This window comes from Cinclus cinclus, chromosome 9 (assembly GCF_963662255.1).
Source record: "Cinclus cinclus chromosome 9, bCinCin1.1, whole genome shotgun sequence".
Lineage (NCBI taxonomy): Eukaryota > Metazoa > Chordata > Aves > Passeriformes > Cinclidae > Cinclus > Cinclus cinclus.
Window position 1 is genome coordinate 7,961,266 of NC_085054.1, and position 22,185 is coordinate 7,983,450.

The 22,185-nt window shown below is 43.4% G+C and overlaps 1 protein-coding gene across 1 annotated transcript in view; it reads left to right on the top strand.

Moving 5' to 3' along the window:
• Positions 1-17,596, top strand: part of CHN1 (chimerin 1) — a 93,295-nt gene extending 75,699 nt beyond the window's left edge. The window contains exons 9-14 of the mRNA XM_062498217.1: positions 2,690-2,774; positions 12,788-12,961; positions 13,667-13,744; positions 14,883-15,020; positions 16,007-16,112; positions 17,211-17,596. Coding sequence (XP_062354201.1) covers positions 2,690-2,774; positions 12,788-12,961; positions 13,667-13,744; positions 14,883-15,020; positions 16,007-16,112; positions 17,211-17,382 — 753 coding nt within the window. The 3' untranslated portion in view covers positions 17,383-17,596. The remainder of the gene's footprint in view (positions 1-2,689; positions 2,775-12,787; positions 12,962-13,666; positions 13,745-14,882; positions 15,021-16,006; positions 16,113-17,210) is intronic.
• The last annotated feature ends 4,589 nt before the right edge of the window (positions 17,597-22,185 follow it).

Below are 22,185 nucleotides of genomic sequence, written 5' to 3' on the forward strand. Positions count from 1 at the left end.
TATCAACACTGGGCATGGCTCTAGAGAAGCCAAGTTGGGACTCCAGCTTAGAAATGCTTCAGCAAATAGCACATTTGGTGGTTTGATGTTTGATGAATTGAAATCAGCAACCACAGAGGCACAAGGTAGGATAGTATAATGGTTTTTGTCTAGAAAGAGTTAATGATGGGTCAGACAACATTTTAAGGAACAAAACAAAATTCCCCTCCTTTGTGCAATCAGAGATACTAAAACCAAAACAACTTTTGAAACTGGAAAATATTGTGAGAAGAAATTCTTTATTATCCAGACTTTTGAAATGTCAATTTTGTTTCCATTTTCCTTGGCAGGATTTTTGAGAAGTATTTTAAAGAAGTATGTTTCAGGGGGAATTTGACCCCCAAAAAAAGATGGTGACTGAAATGATGCCTTCTTTTTTTTCCCTGAGAATGTCCTGTTAGTCCTGCAGGCATTAAAGCACAATGCTTTGCTTGAGGATATTAGAATGTTCTTATTCTGGGAAGGGAATACTGCCAAAAACCTGGGTAATAACCACCAGGCTGAGGAAGAAAGTCAAAAGGATGTGGGTAGTGCAGGTGGGTAACAGAACAAATGGTGTGAAAAGTCCAAATGGTGTGAGAGGAAAAAAGAAAATGGAGAATACAGCTGCTAACAGTCTTGTCAACATTTGCTTTGTGGAAGTCAGCCAGAGCTGCAGGGAGAGAGAGGCCTCGTGGTGAACATCTCACCTTCCAGAGGAGTGTGGGATGGCAGGGGACAGAGCAGGGCTGGGGACAGAGCAGGGCTGGGGAAAGAGCAGGGCTGGGGACACAGCGGGCAGGGCTGGGGACAGGCGGGGCTGGGGACACAGCGGGCAGGGCTGGGGACAGGCGGGGCTGGGGACAGGCAGGGCTGGGGACAGGCGGGGCTGGGGACAGGCAGGGCTGGGGACAGGCGGGGCTGGGGACAGGCGGGGCTGGGGACAGGCGGGGCTGGGGACAGAGTAGGCAGGGCTGGGGACAGAGCAGGGCTGGGGACAGAGTAGGCAGGGCTGGGGACAGAGCAGGGCTGGGGACAGAGCAGGGCTGGGGACAGAGTAGGCAGGGCTGGGGACAGAGCAGGGCTGGGGACAGAGCAGGGCTGGGGACACAGCGGGCAGGGCTGGGGACAGAGCAGGCGGGGCTGGGGACAGAGCAGGCAGGGCTGGGGACAGGCGGGTCTGGGGACAGAGCAGGGCTGGGGACACAGTGGGTAGGGCTGGGGACAGAGCAGGGCTGGGGACAGAGCAGGGCTGGGGACAGAGCAGGCAGGGCTGGGGACAGGCGGGTCTGGGGACAGAGTGGGCTGGGCTCACTTTGGACCAGGCAGTCAGGGGCCTCACTTAGCACAGTGCAGGTGAGTGACTTGGTGAATTCAGGAGTAATCCCAGCCTGTGTCAGCAGTCTCGCTGCTGCTCCGAGGGTGCCCAGAGCCCAGGAGGCTGCAGCCCTTCCTTCAGCCGGAGCTGAGCTGTGGCCTGGATTGCAGGTGCTGCTCTGCATTGTCACCTGTGGGGTGAGTGTCACCTGGATCCAGCTGCCCCTTACATCAGTAGTGTGGGGGACACTTGCCACCTCCATCAGGCCTCTTCGCCCTTGAGTGTTCATGGCCAGAGCTGTGTCAGATGTCAGGAACAAATATTTCCACCAGCTCCTCTCCTGCTCCAGTGCTGATCCGAGCAGGCACTGCACACACGTGAGGCTCCTGCCTGCTCCCAAACCCACTCCGTAACTGAGGAACCAAGTGACTTCAGCCTAAAGCTTTTTTGCTGTATTTCACTGCAAATTTCATTTCTTTATGCTACTAATTTTATTTTCAGTCCGTCCATTCTAAATAGCAACTCAAAGCCTTTTACACTGGCTAAGGAAGTCATTATTTTCCTCTGTAAAGAATCCTGTGGTTTCCTACAGCAGGAACTTTATCAGAATAAAATCAGAAGCAGTTCATGGTGGCTGCAGGATTTGTAAGAAGCATGTGAGCCAGGAATGAAAGCAGCATTGGGGCTTTTTTCTTCTTTAGCTTTGATTTTATTCCCTGGTTCAGTGGATTGGTTTTTTTCATTTTGGATTTTGGATTTTCAATATGCAGCATTAGCCTGAAGAAAATTAATTTCCTATTGGAGTTATTCTAAACTGGAAAGTCTCTAGGCAAATTGTCAGTATTTCTGTGTGACACTGGTGTTTTTGCCTGGCAGGACTCCCATGCAAGGTGAAATTTTGCAGCCCCCTTCCCCTTTCACACAGTGCCTCGTGAAGGGGAGGCCATAGCAGAAGGCATTGGAAATTGGAAAGTGAACTCTTGCACAGTTCCTGCAAAAGCCTTGCCTTGTGGCCACATTCCTGCCCAGACAGAGGGATGCCAAAGGGAGGAGAAGGGCTGTGCCTGCTTCTCTGACCTAGTCTTGGAGCAGACCCCCACAAACCCAGTTCTGCTGCTCAGGATGGCTTGGGACGGAGGACTCTGGTTTTCTACACATCTGCAAGAGTCTTGGTTGTTAAATCTTTCTTAGTTCCTTTCTTCCTTTCCTGTCATGATAAAGGGAAACTTTCAGAAACTGCATGTGGTACCTTCAAAGAGGAGGAATTCTGCACTGTTTGCCTACATTGATACTGCTGTCTGTGAAATGGTTGGGTCATTTCCTTTAATTTTCCTTTCTGCTACTGTCTTCCAGGTGCACACGTTCAGGGGCCCGCACTGGTGTGAATACTGTGCCAACTTCATGTGGGGCCTCATTGCTCAGGGAGTGAAATGTGCAGGTAACAGTTGTTCAGTGTTGTTTTCCTGAGTCACTCCTGGGGTTGTAACTCTGTAATGTGCAGCCTGCTCCGCCGTGACTCTGCGGGGCCAGGGGCCAGTCTGCTCCTTGTTCAGTGGAAGGAGGAAATGGATCTGCTGTGCTGCTCATGGCTTCAGGTACCTGCTCAGTAATTCACTGGAGTGATGCAGAGCACCCCTTGAGCACTCAAGAGAGGAAACAATCATCATCATGAAGAGATTTTTTTTTTTTATTTTTTTTACCCCCACCCTTATAGAACGGAGGAGAAAATAGACAGATGCATAGTTAGCTTCATTTCTTTTATACCATTCTTTGTATTGGTAGGTATGAGAAAGTCATTGGGGGTCTTGGACGTGCAAGGTGGGCATCAGCCAATTCCATATTCCTCTGTAAAGCAGACATTCATCTTAATTTTATATATAAACCAGCTGACTCCCAGCATGCCATGGACCCTAAATCACGTCTCCTACTTGCAAACTGAAAAGAAAGTAAGAAGAGGGATGATGAATAAGGGATGCCTGCTGAAATGTTACATAAACATTCAGGTGCTGGTAGAAATGTATTACATGCATGGGTATCACTGTCGGCATTTCTGGGATAAAGCCTTTCCAAAGGAAAACAGTTTGACATTTTTGTTGATAAGGTTCTTCTGAAAGGAAAGGACAGTCAGCTTTCTTTTAAAGGCAAAGAAAATGATCAAAGTGATCAAAATAGTTTGCTGTATTTAAAAAGTATTTTATGACATTCTAGCAAACCGTATTTATAAAAATGGTGCAAAGAGATGTTGATGTATGAAGACCTGCTTATGTTGCCCTGGAAACTGAATTTTCAAGCTAATTTAAGAAAATCTGCTCTCTCTAAAGCTTTCTGAAGTCTTGTCTCAAGCAAATAAGAAGGCTTTTTATCACAGCACTGCAAAATAATGTAATATTTTAAATCATTTCTAGGCATATAGGATTGAAATATTTTTAAATTCTTCACCCGTGACTATTTCAATGCAACTTTTTGATGTTGCCATTAGTCTGCACTGTACAGGATGCAATAGAGAGTTAAATTAAACACTAGAGCTCTGTTTTAAGACATGATTATGTAAAAATGGCATTTCCTTTCTCAGTATTTTCACTCTATGTAGAATACAGGATTGCAACCATGTCCTCCACTTGTGTGTGAGGGTTCTTAGTACTTTTTACTGCTCTTGATTTTGTTCAGTGTGTACTGTACTGGGAGAGGAGGAGGAAACTTGATTTTGGTTTTCTGATAAGTGACTTGAATCAGTAAGTGTGCCATCCTTATTCCTTGCCTTAGATTCCTCCATTTGGGCATTTAAGAGAGATATCAAGTATTTTTTCAGGTGGATATTAGTAACTTTGATCCAGAAAAGCAATAAAAATAAGTGATACGAAGGCTTGCAATGCTGCACAACACTTTTGCTTTTAGAATTAAATCCAAAGTGCTTACTTATTATTTTGTACTGCCTTTTTTTTTTTCAACTGAAGTAGAGCTGATTTTCTGGATTTATGCAGATTTTTCTAAATTGTGGGTTTCCAAAAGCTTCCAAAATCTGGTTTTCTTTCCTCCTTTTGAGGATGGTAATAAGTACTGCAGTATCCATTTTCCTCCTTGCAGTGTAAGGAACATATGTGTATTAGATGACTTCATAGGTTCAGAAACTATAATTAGGGCTTTCTGTCTTGTGTGAGGTTTCATGTCAGTGTTGGTAGCTTCTAGCAGCTTTTCTGATCTTACTTGGATTTTAAAATCCCATGTTGTATAACCATGCTTGCTGAAGTGTCAGCAAGGATTTGGGGTGGGGTGAGGCTGCAGCAGTGTCTGCCCCTTCCCACAGCTGGGGCCAGCAGAGCCAGGGGCTGCACAGATCTGGGCATCTCAGATAACTCAAATCATAACTTATCTCAGGGAAATACTGGAGGTGCACAGGCACAGAATGAGGGCCTGCATAGCCAGTGCTGATGTACTAATGTAGGGGAGCTCAGGCTTGAGTGGAGTGAGTTTGGCCAATTTATGTGGTCTTACAGTGCTCTTTTTAAGGGAAAAAAAAAAGTAATAACTTTGCTTCTGAACTGAGTCATTTTAATATGGAAACAATGAGGCACAGTAAACCAGGAGCCACATGAGGCCATTGCTTTTCAGAGTGGGTTTGTACTAAAAAAAAAAAAAAAATAAAATTACAGCTTTTAGCAGGATGCAGCCCACTTGAATTCAAGTGGGGTTCAATGCCACTTCAGGGTAATCCATGAAATCTGTTTGGTGGTCTGTATAATCATTTTATTGGAAATACCTACAAGCAAAACTGCATGGATCATATATAATTTTATACTTTTTAAAGCATTTGCTTTTTATAGCAAACAGTTGCACGTCTCAAGAGGACTCTATTTGTAGTACAGAAGTGATAAGTTTAACAAATAGAAATGGATTTCTGCATGGGCTTCTCTCAACCATTTTAAATCCTATTCTGTGCAGAAGCACAAAAACATGCAAAAAGAGAAGTGTAGGACAGTCCAAGATTGGACAGCCAAGATAAATGTTACCCATTTCAGAAAGGAGGAAGAGCCAGTGGAAAAAACAAAGCTTGTTTCTAATGGCTGATAGTTTATGGTACACAAAGTAAGCCAATCCTTTAAAAAGTTATCAGTCAGAACTAAACATTCATAAGAGTACACATGCTATAGCAACCAGCAAGGATGCCTTAGCAAATTCAGCTGTATTCATGCTTTGTTTCAGTCCAGCATAGCTGAATGTGTGTCTCTCTGCCAAAACACAGACTTGAATATGTTCAGGATCTTGTCAGGTACAATATATTCCTGTTAATTCCAGGAATTATTAATTCCTGAAAAGTGAATTCTCCCTAATTTACCCTTGTTCAGGTTTTATGATAGACAAAGAAGGAGGAGTGTGTCTTTTCATTCCTTGAAGGTGAGAGATGAACAAAGGCACCACACCTGATACCTGATGGATGTTTGTTGGTTGAAATGAGATGTTGGGTGCTATCTGGCCTGCAAAGGTTTGGGGATTAATACAAACCACCAAAAATGAGAAGAACTTGGTTTAGAAAAAATTAGAGCTTGGGTTGATGTCTGGGATTTGGATCCTGTAAGAAATTGATTGGTGGGTATAATATGTAGTCTGACTTCTTCTGAAGGTATCTAGCAAAACAGAAATAGTTTCTTTTTCCTTAAATGTCATTCTCTCAGATTTGGTCTTTATTACATCAGCATCTTCAAAGATGTATTTGCTTCCTTAGAGGGAATCCTTATATCTGCCCTTCTGCCTCAAAGGGTCATACTTCCAACTTTTGCATCCAAGCCACAGGTCCTTAAAATTTTTGTGAGATGAAGACACATCTGCATACAAGGCATCTGCCTTTTCTGATGGCACACTCCCTCTCTAGCATGCTTTCCTGCAGGCTTCTGCCATAAGTAGAAATGACTGAAGAAGTATTTGAAATTATAATGCCACCACTTTGTGTAATCACTGAAGGTCAGTAGAAGTTAATGAAGAATAAGATTTTACCCCAGATCAAAATCCCATGCATGAATTTAGAAAAATATATTCTTAGTTACATTCCCCCTATGTAAAACTCTCCCGTGTTCATAGGGCTCATCCCACTGCCCAGAATGTGTTCAGAAGAGAAACTATAACAATATTCAAAGAAAATTTGCAGATGTGCACCAGGGAGCTCCCTTTATGAATGATAAAACACCTAACAAGCAGTAGCATTTCAAGAATAGTGTGTTCTCAGACACTAGAGCATTGCTGATGCTGTTTGTGTGCTAGCCAAGAGGACTGGCAGATTAGTAGTTTTGTCAAGCTGCCTCATGTATCCAGCCCATCAGAACTCTCCAAGTCCTTCCTCTCTACCCTTTTGCTTGCTGTTCTTAATGAATAAACAGTTTAATCAGAAGACTATTTTTTCAACAGGCTGGTTACAAAGCATTAATTAGCTTACCTTAAAGATATTTTTTTTATACATCCATGTCCCTGGATGCTTTGGTGGTATTTTGGGCTGCTCCTAGTAACACCAGGCAGCAGGACCCTCTGAGGCTGTACACAAAGTACCATTTCTGCAGCCTTCATTGTTTTGCTCCAGACTTATCTCAGCCTGCTGCACATGTAGTATTTCCTATCTTTTGCTTTCCTTGGAGCAGGTAACTTCTCTATGAAGAGCTGATAGAAATTAACTTGCCAGTGAACTATCAGTGTGCAGATACCCAGCTGCCACTGGCTGAGCCCAAGCAATAATTGCTGCCAGCCCTGACCACAGTAAGATCTGGGAGTTCATTTTCAGAAGAGTTACGTACAGTCTCAAAGCAGGATTTTTTTTTTTAATTATTGCTGAAGTGTTTAATTTCATCCATTTCCTCCTCCAGCAATTGAAAGATGTATAGCTGCCCCTTTTCCTTTGCCATTTGTTTTGCCTTGCTATGAACTCCTTTGTGTTGGATGGCCCTGTGTTGCTCCACTGGTGTGTAAGGATGAAGGAGAGCACAAAAGAGCCTGTCCATCCTCAGGCACTGATAGTGCAGGCAGAGTGCTCACGCTTTCCATGCCTGGAAAAACAGCTCATGTTCTTGTGACTAAAGTCAGCAAAGAGAAAGGCAAGGTGTTCTCATCATGTTGCCCACTTCCAAAGGTATTTTGCATGGCTCAGTCATGAAAAGCTTCCTTTCTGTCCATGCTTGTGCCTTAAAAACACATCCAAGCTCCTTCTGGGACTGCTTGGAGAATGCTGGGCACAGATGGTCAGCCCAGGGAAGGCACAAAGAGCAAAGCAAAGCTGCACAGGTCCAGGGCTGTGGGAGGGGGACTGCACAGCAGCCCCTGCCCAGCACAGCAGGTGCTGATGCTGTTGGAGACGTGTGCTGCCTGACAGACTGTTCCACCAGCTTGGATCTGGTAGTGTTCCTGCAAGGAAAGAGCTCTCAGGCAGCACAGCCTTGCTTCAGAGCTGTTCCCAAGGGGAAGCTATTCTGGAGCTGTATATTCTTGAAACTGTAAATCCTAAAAGCCACATTGTCTCCAAGCCCACACAGACCTGGAAGCCTTGAGCCAAGCCAGTGGCCCAGCCAGGAGCTGTGAGGAGGTAGGCAGGTGTCATGGCAGGAAACCAGGGAATTTCTTGAACAAACTGACTCTAATCTTTCAAAACTTCCATAAAATGAAACCACAGTCACTAAACGTTTTGGAGGCACAAATGTAAGTATTCTTTTGATTTGAAATAAGGGAATATTACATGGTTTGATGGGCTTTTTTTCTTTTCATTTCATCATCCCTGATTTTTCGGTAGTGTTAGGTAATTTTTTTGCCAAGTAACTAGCTGCCCTCTTGAAATTCCTTTCTTAAAATAATGCACCCTGTAGTGCATGATACAGTGGTGCAGATGTAAGCAGATTTTAGGGAGCATATTCATATGTTTGGAAGCAATTTTTGCCATGGGGCTGCTTAGTGAAGTGGCTGAAGGCTCTTCTGATGGATCCAGGGTTGTTTCCAGATGTGCATTGCAGATGAACACACTGCACGTATTTGAGGCACTGTGGCAATTCCAGTGTGGCCACACAAGTTGCAGCCACGCAGCTGAGGAGGAGGAAGAGGGCAGACCTTCACAGCACCCTGCTGGATTGTGCTTGGAAGCACAGAGTGCAGCACATGGGGCCACTGTGGCTGCTGCCTTCACTTGCCTGTTGGAACACACTGCATCCCACCAAACAGAAAACATTGCTCTCTCTGCTAGAGAAAGAGTGTTAAATTTTTAAGGAAAAGCTACAAGCTCATGAGTGATGCATGAGAGCAAATGGCTTTCTAACCTATTCACCCTTGCAAGAAGGAATGATGCCAGTACTTTGTGCTTGTGTAGGGCCAGTCTTCCCATGTCAGCTCAGGTGTGAGGGTGTTGCCCTGTCTGGGAGGTGCTGCAGTGGACCAGCCCAAGGCAACACTTGGAGCCAGCACCACAGCTCCACCCTCCTGCACTTACCACAAACCTCAGAAGAGCCTTTCAAGACTTCTTGCAGACAATGTAAATCTACCCTTTAGCTCTTAAAGCTGCTTTTCAGTGATAGAATGCATCAGTTTGGGGCTGTGGGTAATTCGGACATGTAATTAGAGTGATGTATGTAGCACATGGTATTGTTCTGATGGAGCATCAGCAGCAGCCATGTTAGCCAGTAAATCATAAACCAAAGGAAATCTAAAACTGACTGAAATCAAATCAACAGTATAACAAAACACGACAGCCAAGTGTATTTTAGTCTCTACAAATATTTATAATGTGTTCATGGGGTAGTAGTAATGTACATCTATCTTTTGGCTCTGTCATGCATTTAATATGAACATGTTATTTGTTCTCTTGGCCCAGTGGGCTAACATCAGTATTAGCTGTTTCTATAACATTACCAAACCTTCTTCTAGGCATTGTAGGAGACTATTGTCAGGCTGGTATGAAATTTATTACTTCTCATAGAAGTAATGTCACAGCCCATGTGAACTCCTAGATCAATACGCTGTAAAAGCCAGGGCAGCTTATCACTGACTTCCAAACCTGTCACCTAAAATTACATTCTGCACACCCTCCTTACATTTCCAAACTTCCTATAAACGCCTGAATTTATGACTGCATTGGTTTTGGTCCATGTGGTATATTTGAAAAGGGGCCACAGTTTGATAGCACTGTAAAAGGAATAATAAGAGTGACTTACAATTCTGCTTCTGAGAAATTATCTCTGTAAGGTGAAACTGATTAACCGAAGTTAGCAAAAGTTTTACTATTGACCTGCAAGAGCCCATGACTGCATCTCTTACTTCTGTCCTATATTATTCTAGGATTTATCAGCAGATACAGTGCTTTAGGGGGATTTCTCTGAAGCTCCTCACCAGCCAGTAGGTTCTGTAAGAAATGGGTAAGGCTCCTGGTTACTATAGATCCAGAATAAAGCTGCTATTCTGGATTTATTTTGACATAATGAAAAGTAATTAGACTCTCAGTTTGAAATGAAATTAATCCTCTTGGTCTTAATGAACCCAGCCAAATTACGAAGCTCATGTGTAAACAAGGCAAGCAGTCCCAAGACTTTACCCCATGGCAGCACACGGGGAAATTCAGGACTTGGCTTTCCTCTTCCTTTCTACTTGATTCTAAAATAGTGGCTTTTGAAGCTTTCAAAGCACCTGCAATGAGAACAGAAGATTTTTTATTATTATCTGATAGTAATCAGTTTGCAGTACAATTCCTGTTGTTTAGTACTAACAAGTTGAGTGTAGATAAGTACAAAACTAGGACATTCCCAGTGCTCTGTGGAGAGAAGGACTGACCTCCTGCCATGGTGCTTTTTACCTTGGTGGAGTTAGCGAGACATCATCCTTAGTTATCAGCTGAACAAGAGATGAGTGAAGTGACTGAGACATGGATGTTCTGCCTTTTATGAAGTATTGGCAGCTGGGGTTAGAAGCCCACTTGGTTCAGGAAGCACAGTACTGGTGAGTTTCAGGTTCTTCATTGGAAAAAAAATGCCATTTTCTGATGCAAATTCACTGAAAGCAATGTATTTACTGATATGAAATTGCTAAAGTAAGATAGTTTTCTGTGCTTACACAAGATGGAAGAAGCCTTAGTTATTGCAAGGACACCACACAGCCCAGTAATACCGAACATAAGGCTCACACATTTTCTAAACACTAGGTATCTGAAATATTTCCAGGTTTTAAATGTTTCTCAGGAGTGTTGATAAGCCCTTAAGCAGGGGATTGGTACATAAAATCTAATCAAATGAAGAACAAGAGAGAGGAGAAAAGTTGACTTCAGCATTTGTAATTATTATTTTGGGATTAATGAGGTCAGATTCAAAGCCTGTCTGACTCTATGGGATTAGCAATAACACAGTTACTGTCAGAAGCAAGGTTTTCACAATGAAAACATCTCTGTAAATTGATATTTTAATGAATTGAAGCTTTCTTGTATATGAATATAATTAAGATTATCTCAGTCAAGGCAATAATTTAAGTCAAGTGTAAGGTACTTGGGAGTATGTGTTTTTCCTCCTTTTTTTTGTGTACTTTATTCTTAATGATCCTTGGGTTTCCAGAAACATAACTCTGAGCTATATTGCTGTCTGTGGGAAGCAGCTAATTTGCACTCACAGAATGTTTCTTGAGTTCTCATGAGTGAGGTGCTGCCATTCCAGTGTTGCAGACATCATTTTTGATAGGTATTTCATGCTTGTTGGAAGAGGTGCTTCTTGAGGCAGTTGTAGGAATTGTATGTACAATGATTATATTTGCATTTGTAAAAACTATTATTGCAATGTTAAGGTTTATTCCTAAATAAAGGAAGTCAGTATTTAAGATTTTCTATGTGGTCTCAATTTGCTTCCCTTGTGTGTGTGTTAAGATGTTGCCTCTAATTATTAGACTATTTATTATTCTTTACTCCTCAATTTTGTCTTTATTATGAAATCAGACTGCTTTAATAGCAATCTGTTCAGTATTTTGTCTTCTTGTTTTTAAAAGTACTGGTCTTACTAATGACACAGCATTCAACCCTTACACCAAAGTAGAGTAATTTTACCTGTGCATTTCCACAAACATTTATTGATGATTTGGTTCCACGAGACCCAGAGGAGGCAAGAGCAGCTTCTCCTCACCATGTTACACTGGAGCAGTGACTCACTGAAAGGCTCAGGTCACACGTTTCAGTGAATGTGGGTTCCTTCTTTAAAGCACAGACCTGGTTCACAGCACAGAACCACATCCAGGAGGGAAGTTCAGCCCTGCAGCTCCCTCCCTGCCTGTGCACTCCCTCTCCTCACCAGGAAGGGAGATCACTCCTGCACAGAAATACCTCAAGAGAATTCTAATCAGCCATTTCATCTGGATCAGGATCTGTGCGAGTTTTGATGGATTGGAAGTGACATGCCAAACTTTAATTGCAATCAGAGGATCCTAAGTGACAAATCTGGTTGCTTTATAGGCCTTTTAAGTAAACAAAGTGCTTTTAGCAGCAGGCTGCAGCTGACTTAGTGTAAATTAAACTTAGCCATGAATTGTGGGGTTTAGTGTTTTGGAAAGAACTAAGTCAAATAACTCGGAGCTTTAATGAAAGTACAAAATCAGGTGGAACAAAATCCGAAGGGATTCTCAGTAGATAGATACCCAGTCCTGCAGTGAGAGAAGCAGGTAGATTTTCATCAAGGCATTGATCCTTGAAGCTCCTAGCTCCCGTAATCCTGTGACAAGGCAGGGCACTTGGCAGGCAGTGAGTGCAGCAGTGCCTGCAGAACAGAGTCCCTGTGAGCTCCAGGCACACAGCAGAGCGTGGCGGCCGCCCTCGCTGGGATGTGCTGCCGGGCTCAGCGTTTCCTGACCAGCACCTGGACTCTGCATGGCAGAGCAGAAGAGGTGGCACTGAAAGCCAAGTCCCAGGGTCAGTGCCAGGGCTCAGCTCCCCCCCAGGCAGGACAGGGCTGCTGCACCCATCCAGAACTTTGAGGTCTCTGAAGTGGCTCCGGTTTTGGCACTTCCTTGCCAGCTCGCTACAGAGGGGTTGTAGCCTGTTTGTAACCCAGTCCCTACCTTCATCTCGTCCAGATATGTCTAAAGTGCCAGATCCAGGACTACACTGAAAATGGAGGTGTTAGGAGATCCCCAGTAACTTGGGAGAAAAGTCTTCGTTGTGGCAGCAATGTATGTAATAGTGGTGGAGAACATGATTGACCTCTAGCTCCCGATTTGAAAAAAAATATGAAAGTTTGTCACTCTGTGTTAGACCTTCTAGAAACAGAATAAATGTCTTGGGTAGGAAATCCTTCTGACTTCAGGGCTGTCCCTAGCTCAGGTATTTAATGGTTAAGGGCCCTGAAGAGAAGTAACTGTTATGAGCTGAGGTTAGATCCTGCTGGAGCCATTTGTACTCCACAGCACTGATCTCAGAATACATTTTCAGCAAACACCAGCCTAATCATGTTTTCATTTTTTTTCCCTCAGATTGTGGTTTAAATGTGCACAAGCAATGTTCCAAGATGGTCCCAAATGACTGCAAGCCAGACCTGAAGCATGTCAAAAAAGTGTACAGCTGTGACCTTACCACGCTAGTAAAAGCACACTTCACCAAGAGACCAATGGTGGTAGATATGTGCATTAGGGAAATTGAATCTAGAGGTAAGGCATCGTTAATGGACTTTTGTTGCTTTACTGATAATCCATTTAGATTGATCTGGGTCATCTGGGTTTCTGCTGAATGTATGATTGCTCAAAACAGATTTGCACAAGACATTTTACGACTGCCAATTACCCTGCACAGCTAATATGATTCTGTGCATTATTTCATGTTTCGTACCATTTATAATTTTTACAGATTCTGCTAGAAATTGCTTAATGGGAAGTTACTGCTTTGTAGCTACTTATTAGTGCCTGTCTTTCTACTAATATATTCATTAAAAATATTAAATGAATGTGGCAAAACAAATGGGGTTCATATGAATGTGTTCACTCTTGCTAGTTTCCCTAGCCCACACTGAGTATCCTTTTCTAGAATATTTTTTTTTATTCCAAAATAATGACTGATCATTAAGCATGTTAATCTGAGTTATTTTTAAATGAGTTGTAATTGGTTTAGTATGTTCCTTCACCTCTGAAGTCATTTGGGTAAATACAGTTTCGTGCTGATAGAACATGGCATCTACTGCAATGGTTGGGGTTAAAAACCCAGGGTAAGGTTTCATTCTGGAAGAAAATCCTGATAAGGCTTTTAAAGCATGTCTGCCTTTTCTGCCTTCAATGAAAAACTTGCCAAGGGAGGAAACAGGTGAAAGGCAACTGTAAAAATCGGGACTAATTTTAATCTTGTTAAAATGTTCGTTGCAGGTCTTAATTCTGAAGGACTGTACAGAGTCTCAGGATTTAGTGATCTTATCGAAGATGTCAAAATGGCATTTGACAGAGGTACAGTCTTTCCTGCATGCTGGAGCTTGGTGCTGATGTGTAAAATACACCCAGTTTTTCTGCAGAGCCTCTGTCTCACGCTCCACTGCACCAGTGGTCTGAAGGAGTCCGACGGCTGCGCTGGCAGGAGGGGAGACTCCCCATCAGAAAAGCACATCAGCTTCACTTTGGCCTTTATTACAAAAATCTTCTGTTCTCCTTCCATCAGTATCTGTGCTCCAGTAACCATGTGTGTAGGAAGGACAAAGCTTTGTGAACTACTGCCCTAGTTTGCAAGTCAAACTGTGCTCGGAGGGGTGGGGGAAGGATAGAGGGTAAATGGTGGAGTGCCTTAAGAGAGCTGTGCAACATAAATCCATCTTTCTGGATGAAAGCTCCAAAATAATAAGATGAATGCAATAGTGCAAACAAAGTTTGAATTATTACAGACTAAAAGAAGGTTACTGAGAACAAACTCTTCTCTATGAGAAAAGACAGTGGGAAAATTGAAGGCTTTCCAGCTGCAGTCCCTCTATCCCAGTAGAAATCAAGGCCAGAATCCGTGCTGGAAGCTCTCTTTCCTGTTTGTCTGAAGGACTGGACCAATTCAGACAACATCTGCAGTGTTAGCAGGGTGGGGATGTGCTGAAGAAGCCAAGTTCTGGATCTGTGTCCACTGCAGTTTGGAGTAGGTAGTATGCTGTAGTTAAATGGTGAACACATGTTTTTCCCTATAAAACAGTGGAGCTGTAGACAAAGCTGGTTTTCTGCCTTTTACTTTTTTTCCCAGACTCCCTGATTTCTCATTCAGTGCTGATGAATATGTTGTTTTGCAGTGCAGTGTGTTCATAGATAGCTAAATGTCCACCTATTAATGCAAGATAGATACTGATACTGACAGGCAGGTTAAAAAAAAAATCCAAAGTGTATTTTTTAGTAATTATTTGAAACAAAGGAAATATGTGTTACTTTATAAAATGCTTGACCCTGAAACCTTGAATGTCACAGTCCAAAAACTCTGTTTGAAATTATAAAAGCCAAATTATGTAGTTGTGTCCTTTGAAATGTTTGCTTAAGTGAGTTACTGTTTTTCTTGTGAATGCTGCTTTACATCTGTTTACATCTCCAAAGCTTTAATATCGGTGCCTTCTCCACACAGATGGGGAAAAAGCTGATATTTCTGTGAATATGTATGAAGATATCAATATTATCACTGGTGCACTTAAACTGTACTTCAGGGATTTGCCAATTCCACTCATCACGTATGATGCCTACCCAAAGTTTATAGAGTCTGCAAGTAAGTATAAAACTTTTTTTGTCTGCTTTTCATTCTTAGCCTTTTTTCCTTTTTGTGCAGGACTGTTCTATTCATTTTATAGCTGTCCCATCAGCTCTTACCCTACATGCCCAATTTAGTAAAGATTGCAGGATTAAACATGCAGTGCACAGTACAGCCTGACAGTGTGATGCTCCGTGAGCATGGTTACATTTTCCTTTGCCTTTGTCACCAGGAATGTTTCCTTCTCATCACACATTGTGGATTACATCACTTGTGTGTCTTGCATGAGTCCTGAGTACGTGATATTTAAAGTCTGTTAGGTTTATGTTGCCAGAAAGAAGGTGATTTATGGAAATGTTTAGAAGTAAGACATTGTTTGTTTCTGGAGTTGTCCATTTTGAGTGTTTTCGTAAGCTGATAACCATTCGTCATCCCAAAGCCACCTTTGGGGCTGGCCTTGCAGAAGGTGAGTCTACAAGCACAGCAGTAAGCCCAGTTGGAACATATCTCCCAAACATCCTGGCTGCCTGAAGCATTTCTGTGATGGGTTCACACTAGCCACACCTGGAAAGGTGTGAGGTAGCCGTGGGTAGGAAACAAGGACTGCATGCTGGCCTTACAGCTCCTTTGGAGAAAGCTTTTTCCAACTCATATGGAGACAGCCAAAGGCACTGATGGCAAAGTTCCCAGTATCTTCTGCTCTCCCAGAGTTGCACCTGTAGATTATTTGTGCAAAACCGAACCCAGTCAGCAAGGATTGCCAGAGGATTTTTTTTTTAGTAGGCTGCAGGGAATCTTTCAGTGGAGTGCAGTTTGCTTTGGGGAGTTTGAGCAAAACCAGTCACATCCTTGTGGTGCTCTGAGCACCTCTTTGGACAGACAAATCCTCCATGAGTAATCCAGCAGAGCTGAGACCCCATCTCGTGTGCAGGCCACCAGTTGTTGCCTTTCTGTGTGTGAATTCTGGCTGGCTGTGTGGTGACAGTTGAACATCTGTGTTTCAGAAACCGCGGATCCGGATGAACAGCTGGAAATTCTCCACGAGGCACTGAAGCTGCTGCCGCCTGCACACTGTGAAACATTACGGTATCTCATGGCACATCTGAAGAGGTGGGTGGAATAGCTGCAAAGAGCTCTGAGCCACACTCATTTTTAGCAAAAGTCCATGCTAGCACCTCCACAAAAGTCTGGTCAAGGCCCACCAAATCTTGGAGAGGTCCTGTGGCAGGAGTGGTACTGTGCAACAACAGCAAAACTCAGACACAGGATTATCCCTTACAAAGCAAAACCAAGGTGGCACGTTAGGGTGTCCATTTTAGTTTCTCAAATAACATGAACTTACTGCCAATATGTAAGAATCATTCCCTTTCCTTAGAAAAACTACTTTATTTTAAGGGCCCTTCTGCCTTTTTTCATTTTGTTCTTCTACAAGTAAGACTGTGTTGACTCTGCTGAGTGCCTCAAGCAAAATTCAGCTACTGAGTTTCTGCCTGACTTGTCCCTTTATTTCAGTGACATTTCTAGTAGGTGTTTTAAAATGGACAAAGAGATGAGAGACACAGGAACAAAAAATTCCACCTTACAGCTTGTCAAGTGTGAAGTTAATTTTTCTTCACCCTGTTCAAGATGAGCTGTTGCTGCTCTACCTAGCAAGTTGCTTTTGCACATCATATTTCTGGCATAGGTGAATGTTAAGATAGAAAGGTGACAAAATTCAGTATTTATAAACTTGTGTATAATGCTTTGCTAAAAGGAGCAATGCTGCTCAACAGGCCATTGTCTTGCTGCTGAATTCAGGTTATCAGACACAGCTCCTTTATTTGGAATACTTACAGACTGGAGACACAGAAACTTAGTACATCAGTCTGACCTGTTTTCAGATAAAAACTAAGGGAGAAAGGGAGGAAGAGAAGAAAAATCTGAAGTTTGTAGTTTCTGTGTACCAAAGGACTTGTTCATGCAGTGCAAGTGAGCACAGTCTGTGTGATCTGAGGAGGCCAGACACTGACTCACCACAAACCCACACAGCATTTGCTTTCACTCACTCCCAAGTGTTTCACCTGACACTCCCATGTGTGACCTGCTGGGAACAGTGGCCTCTCCTCGGGGAAAGGCACACATTTTTGTCCAGTTTCCCCTGATTTTCAAGCATATGCAGGCATGGTCTGGCACAGAAGAAATGTGAGAATCACTGGGGTTTTTTTACAGAGTAACACTCCATGAAAAGGAAAACTTGATGAGTGCTGAAAACCTGGGCATAGTTTTTGGACCAACTCTCATGAGAGCGCCGGAGCTGGACGCGATGGCTGCACTGAACGACATCCGCTATCAGAGACTTGTGGTGGAGATGCTTATAAAAAATGAAGACATTTTATTTTGAATATTTTGGGGGTTTTGTAATAAAAAAGGAAGCAACAGTGTTCTATGGATGAAGGAATATTTTAAAGTAATTTAATGGCTCTTGTCACTGAATTCCGTATTTGCTAGAGCTTTTGATGTATTCAGGATAAAAATGAAGGAACTCTTTGTCGTTTCTGTAGTGCCATTCAGCTGAAGTTGAAAAAGGTTAACACATACTTTCCAGTACTAGTAATCCTGGGTGTTTATCATGTTGAAATAAAAAACAAAATGCCTAAAGCTATTGCATGATTTGCTCCCTGTTCTCCCTGTTCTGGTGAGACTCATTCCATGAAGAAAACAACTGAACTGGTGCAGCATCTTTGTTCTGGATAGTTTGTGATTGTAATTCAGCATGTTTCTCCGTGTAAACCTGTTGTGAATTTGCTTTTTTGTTCTATGTAATTGGTTTCTGATATTAAAAAGAAGGCAGACTTATGTGAAATAGAGCCTCTGGCCATTTATTGACATTTCATATTCTTCTCTTCCACTTCTGGGGCTGATTTCTTCTCGGGTTTCTTTCAATGTTTTCATCATATAGTAATTTGTTTTAAACAGAAACAAAATTGTACTTTAAATGTTACTTTAAATAATTCTCCATGATGTTTATGGTGGTTGCAGTGAAATCTGCAATACTGAACAGTGTTCCTTTATTATTATTGCTATTTCAATTGTAATTTTGTATTTTTATCTGGCATGCATATATTAATTTATTAAATTTTGCTTTTAGAACTCTAACATTACGCTATTTATTTTTACTTCCTGAATTAATTCCAGAAATACTGATTGTTTCACTTCTTACATTGGCACTTCAACACTGAACAACCTCTGACTTAAAGAAATGAGTTAGTCTTACCAGTTTTGACAAGACTATTCTAAGTATTTTGAGTCCTGACATGTTGCTAAGGTTCCCACAAATTCCTGTCTACTTTGAAAACTCCTTTCTTCCTTGTCCAAGATGCCTCTCAAGAAGGCCTCAGAACCCTTAAATAAACCAAGAAAAGTATTGTCAATCCATCTACTACTTCATAAAATATATCTATTGTTACAATTGCCTCTAGGTGAACTGGAATGGCAGTTTACAATTACACAGCTGTAGCTGCACAGTAGATGGATATACCACCAAATTTCAAATGCAGACACATCCCAGAACATTTAGCTTTGCACTTCAAATGCTCAGTTCTGGTGCAAGCACTTTGGTCTGCCCTGCAAACACCACCTGGAGCAGGAGGAGAGTAAGGAGGAATGAACCCCTAGTGATCAGAACCAGCTGTGCTGACAGCAATAAGGTGCCTCACTGCAACCCACCCTGCCTTGCATGTCAGGAGAGGAGAGGGAGAGGAAAAGGGAGAGGATGGTGGCTCTGCTGTAGCTCTCCTGAGCTGGGGGTTGAAGGATCCCAGGAAGGAAAAGGTGAAGCTGGGGATGTACACTGGTAAGCATGTGGGGGATGCTGCTCTGGGCTGGGGGCTGCTGGGGAAGCAGAATGGGGGAAGTTTTGAGGGAATCTAAAGTGTGATTTGGTTTGAGGTTTTTTTCAATCATCTGTAGTATTAGAAGTGGCTTGCTGTTATAATTTCTCTGCTAATTAGTGCACATTATCACTTTATTGGTGGCAAAGAACTGCAACAGATGGAAAACTCTGTGTCTCTGACCATAGCCTTGCCTCCCCCCAGCCCAAAAGGAGTGTCCTATCTGCTGCTCGGTCACATCTGCCTTGCACTCCACACATGTTCACCACTGCCTCGCTCCAAGCCAACTCCTAAACAGACTGTGTCTCCCTGCTGCCCTGGCACCTGGTGATGCATTTCCTCACTTGGCCCTGTGTTCTGGAAGGCTCCTCAGGCCATCCATCACTCCTGCCTTCCCTTGGGGATCCCTTGCAGTAGCTCTGGCTGGCCCTTTGCAGTGTCCTGTCGCTGCACTCAGGCGCTGGCTGTGGCAGCACTCCAATGTCCTGATCGGGAGAAGGGATGTTTTTCCCAGGTAACGCTGGTGGGGTGTTGCACTGCAGTGAGGGCAGTGCCTGTTCTGTGCTGTCACAGCAGCATCCTCTTCCCAAAGCACCCAGCAGGAGCTGGCACAGGACGGGGCTGTGCCACAGCAGCTCTGCCTGTGGCGGTGGCACTCCGTAACCCTCGGCTTTCCGAGCAAAAGGCAGCTCTTGTTCCCCAGCACTGTGCAAGTAAACCTGAACTAGGTAGCTGTAGTTCCCTTTTCTAAAGCATACAGCAAGAATCGCGTAGTAAATAGCAGTAATTAGGATAATTGCCTTTTTCTTCTGGTGTGAAATACCCAGCTTCTCTGTGTCAGTGCAACAGCAGACGGTGCTGCTGGCACAGGTGCTCCCCTTGCTTTGCTACAGGTGCTTTCAGCTGCATTTAGAAGCAGTGGTGGCCAGCAAGAGACGGACCAGTGAGAGGAAGGACTGCCAAAAATAGCCAGCCTAGATTTGCTCTGGGGATGGTCAATGCACACGGGGCAAACAAGGTTTGTTAGCTACTAGTGAGCACCAGCCTCCTGCTGGAGATGCCTCCTCTCAAGCACAGTTTAACAAGTGATTGTAATAATGCAGGTTTCTGCAGGAAAGGAGGAAAAAAAAGCCAGAGCAAGAAAAGGCCCTACAACCCGCAACACCCAAAAGTAAATAAAACCACCCTCCAAAAACCCATGTCAAGAACAGCAGCTTCTCCCTGGTGCCCCCTGTGCGGTGGCAGCAGCTGCAGCTCAGGAGCTCGGGGTCAGGCAGCCAGACCCTGCTGCCATTAACACCCCCTGCTCTCCCCAAATATCTCATTCTGAGCCGAAGGATGATACAGCTTCAGAATGTGTTTAACACAGATAATGTCAATATTCAACTAATTAAAGCTGAAGCTGTCTGCCAACCACCCTGCTCACCCCACAGAGTGAGGTGGAACAGAGCTGCCCCTACAGTGCACATCTCTGAGATTTGAGCATGTGGGTCATGTGTTGTGTGAGGGTCAGGAATGTGGGATGGAGGACCCCAACAGTCATTGAAATGCTTTCTTGACTTGGAATCACAGGAATCTGTATGCAGTGACTTTTCTTTATTCTCTTTAATTGCATTTTTTTATTAAGTGTGTAGGCAGAAGCCTCCATTTCAATTTTGTTTTTTGTTACTGTTGTAATGAAACCGTGATCTTTCCTGAGTGGTAACCATTTAAACAGGTAGTGCAGAAAAAACTGTCTTTGCAGTGAATTTGATATTTCTTTTTCTAACCGGGGGATGCTTTGCATGGGCATACAAGTAATTGTATTATTTAAGTTTCATTTATTCTATTTTTAATAATCACAGAAAGCAGGTATTTTTAATATTTGTATTATTTAAGTGACAATAGAATAAATAATCTAGGTCTATGAGAAGCAAGGGCTATATCACCAAGTTGATTTGTTGTCTGCAGGAATTGGTTTCCATGAGGAGTAGGTGTTGTCTCCAGTTCAGCTGACCTTGTCTCCAGTGCTGCAGGGCACATGTGGACAGCTCTGCAGAGACACTGGAGCCAGCTCACTGGCAACACCTTACCAAAGGATAGTTGGACACAGAAAAAGATGGGGAAAAAAGGGATTAACCTACAGCTCCCCACTGGAGGGATGAGTAGACATCCCCATTTCAGGCTGCAGAGCTCAGGGAAAACGCTGTGTGCAGAGGCCATAGGCAGGCAGAGCTCTGTGGTGAGGGAAGCAAGCTGCCTTCTGAGCCAGAGCATGAGCTTCTGCTAATGTCAGGTTAGCTGACAGGGTGGAAAAACCTCTTTATTATTTGAGGCAATTACAAACTTTTCTGATCTTTCCCCTCTTCAATGGCAAAGGAAGGAAAAAACACTTCTAAAAGGCATATATGATATACTTACTTTGTTCCTGACCTAATTTTTGCACGCTGATGAATGTTCTGCAATGTTTTTATTACAGCTATAATTATATTGCAGTTGGGGAAAAAAACATTCAGTGAACCTAGCAATCATGGGTTTCTTTTTTAGTCGTGCAAAATTACTGCTTAGCAACTACACCTCAGCCCTGGAAAGCTTATGTAATGCAGGAGGAGGAGGGCCAGGACATGCATCCTGCAGCAGAGGGATGGCTGAGCAAAGCCTTGTAAGTAAGGCAAGCAGAGAGCCTTGTGCTCTGGCCACGTGCTGGCAGGACTGCAAGGTGCCCTGTGCCTGGCAGTGGGGAGCGAGGGGCTGGGGTGGCACTGGCACCTCCCCAGGTCCCCTCCTGCAGCACAGCACTGGGTGGCACCCTGAGCTCTGCTCCAGCTGAACCCAGGGACCCCAGGCTGAGGTACTGAGAGGAGGAAGCCTTCCTTACCTGTGCACTGAGGGGTCCAGCTCTTCTTCCTCTGCTTTTCAGCACTTTCTTCCTCTGCCTCGGTCATGGATATTTGGAGTCACGCTCTTCACCAGAGCCCTTACATAATCTGATCATTTCTTCATGCTGGCCTGGTTGTCTCTCTCCGTGATCTGACCCACACTGCAGAGATACTCTTCTTGATGCCTCCTTCTAAATCTCAATTTGGACAGCACGATTCAGTGATTATTGAATGTCTGTTGCTGATTTCATGGTCAGAGTGACATTTTTCTTTGATCTCTCCCATGAGTGATGCCAGTAAGCTGCTCAAGGAACTTTTTTAAGAGCTTTTATTTAGATGTCCTTTTCTATTTCTCATTAATTTTGTCTCAAGGACATGTATAGCTCCTTACATTACTCGGGTGTTTATCAGTACTCTGCCTTGGTCAATTGGAGAAAATGGTTCTTAGGCCTCTGG